At 34.6% G+C, this 2,408-nt stretch overlaps 1 protein-coding gene across 6 annotated transcripts in view; it reads left to right on the plus strand.

The window, feature by feature from the left end:
- nsd3 (nuclear receptor binding SET domain protein 3) overlaps window positions 1-2,408 on the plus strand; it is a 28,581-nt gene that overhangs the window by 8,902 nt on the left and 17,271 nt on the right. For all 6 annotated transcript variants that reach the window (XM_016528527.1, XM_016528524.1, XM_016528529.1 and 3 more), the window contains exons 8-10: window positions 1,326-1,371; window positions 1,520-1,650; window positions 1,832-1,957. In XM_016528527.1, the coding sequence (XP_016384013.1) occupies window positions 1,326-1,371; window positions 1,520-1,650; window positions 1,832-1,957 (303 nt within the window). The remainder of the gene's footprint in view (window positions 1-1,325; window positions 1,372-1,519; window positions 1,651-1,831; window positions 1,958-2,408) is intronic.

The raw sequence follows: 2,408 nt of genomic DNA on the forward strand, positions 1-2,408 counted from the left end.
GAAAAAACTTTAGTAGCCCTAAAGATTAATCTAAATTTATTTATAGAAATAAATATGTCTGCTTGAAAGAATGAAGAATATGGTAAACAAGTTGCTATAAAGAATGCATAATTATATAATATTGGTATATAGCCTATATAAACATGGTATTTCATTAAAAAGAAGATTTTTCTTGTTCTTTATGAGAAGTGGTTTTATTTAATTTTAACATAAAGTCATGTTGCATTCGCTGCCTGCATAATTTTAGCACCTGATTCGCTAAAGTATTTATCCAAAGCAAATTACTGTGCAAACCTGTTATTATATATTTGTTCAAAATGTTATTTGCACAGCACAAATCCTCATCTTGGGGGTCAATTCTGAATGCTTACTTGTGAAGAATACAGCAGACTCATACAGTCTGATATATCGTTCAGCATCACTCCTCCACTGCCATCCAGTCACATGAATAGTCTCTTTAAATAACGAGTTTTGTATATACTACCGTATTGTCCCGAATATAAGACGATATTTTTTTCTTGGAAATACATCTGAAAAAACGCGGTCGTATTACTACTGATGCCATGATGGAAAAAAACTTTTCACTTTTAAACAAATTTCAGTTTGTATAACGTTTATTGTTAAGAAAACACAATCTGCAATTGGACAAACTTGCACAAAAAGGTGCCGTGAAGCTAAGATGCAGATGAAGTTAAATGCACATGAGGCAGTGATATACCAGCACAGATAACACCTGGTTTGCAGATGGTTTGTGAATAAAACAGGTTTTTGCACTGAAATACCAGCATGAACGTGACATAATGATTTAGTGAATTTGCCCATGTTTTTTTTTTCTCCTCTTCATAATGCATCAGGGTTATAGTTATCTCAATCTAAAACCAAAAGATATTTCCATTAATTGAATTAAAGTAAACTTTAACTTTAAAATATAAAAACCTTAAACATATGTTATTTCAGCTAGTTACCAAAGCGACATTTGTCATTTTTATTTAGTTTAACTTGATGCACTAAAATAGCTAAATCTTGAAATTATTAAAAACTGTATAGACACATTTAAATATAAATAAATGACAAACACAAAAAATATTAGAATGTTAACGAAATTTAAAATGAAATCAGAAATTATACAAATTAAAGCCAATTCAAAATAATAAACATAATAACATAATAATAACACCGTAATGCAGTATATTTAAAGGGAATCACACAAGTCTTTATGAATGTCTGAGTAAGTTATGCAAAGGTGTCAAATAATACGGAAACATCTTATAAAATTTCCTTTTTTCCGGTTTTTTTTTGTTTTGTTTTGTTTTTGTTTCTCACAGGCTGAAGCAGCACCTCAAATGGATTTCAAAACAGGGTCGCAAAAAGGTGCTTGACACACTTCAAGATTAATTTTACATTTATTTAAAAGGTTTTCTTAGATGTAATATTTTGGGTTATGTTGTAAATGATTAATAAGCCCATAAATTAATTTATGGATCAGTATCTCCCTGTTAATGCTACTCGAATCCTGTAGGTGCCAGTGAGATTTCAGACTCGTGTAAACCACTGAAGAAACGCAGCAGAGCATCTACTGATGTGGAGATGGCCAGCTCACTGTACAGAGACACTTCCGACTCTGACTCCAGAGGCCTCAATGATCCACAGGTCAGACTACACTCAAAAATACAGCCAGAGTGCCAGCAGGATTTTTTGATTGACACCTTAGCCATACACTCCTCATTGGGTTACGCAATTGTTATGACAGATTTGTTCATTTAAAATGCCTATCAGGTTTTGTAGCCAAATGGACTCTGCTTGTAAAGTCAGATTTTTGCATCCCTTGCAGACTGGATTCGGGAAGCGCTCGGACAGTCCTGCTACAGTAGATGCTGACGGATCTGATGCGCAGTCCGTGGACTCCAGCCTGTCCCGTCAAGGAGGAAGTTCCTCAAAAAAGGACACAGTCTGCCATGTAAGCTCTATAAACACTGGGTTTATATAACATTATATGTAATGACATTAGATGCACTACTGTTCAAAAGCTTTGATAAACACAGTAAAATCAGTAATATTGTTAAATAGTATTAAAATGTAAAATAACTATGTGAATATATTTCAAAATGTAATTTATTCCTGTGCTGGCAAAGCTGATTTTTCAGCAGCCATTAGTTTAGTCTGCTTATTTGATGCTAAAGTAGCATTTCTTATAATTATCAGTAGGGATGCTCCGATTGATCGGCTACCGATCACTATCGGCCGAAAATCACGTTGGGATGATCGATCGGCGGTCTCTAAAAAGGCCGATCTCAAAAAAACGATCTCAAGCTGATGACACTGCCGTGAGAGGTTTGGCACGACATGCAGCGTCACCGTCTCTGTCTGGCGCGGGGGAAATAATTATAATTCTGAAGGTGAGGTACTCA

Source organism: Sinocyclocheilus rhinocerous, unplaced genomic scaffold (genome assembly GCF_001515625.1).
Source record: "Sinocyclocheilus rhinocerous isolate Xijiao unplaced genomic scaffold, SAMN03320098_v1.1 scaffold603, whole genome shotgun sequence".
Taxonomy (NCBI): Eukaryota; Metazoa; Chordata; class Actinopteri; order Cypriniformes; family Cyprinidae; genus Sinocyclocheilus; species Sinocyclocheilus rhinocerous.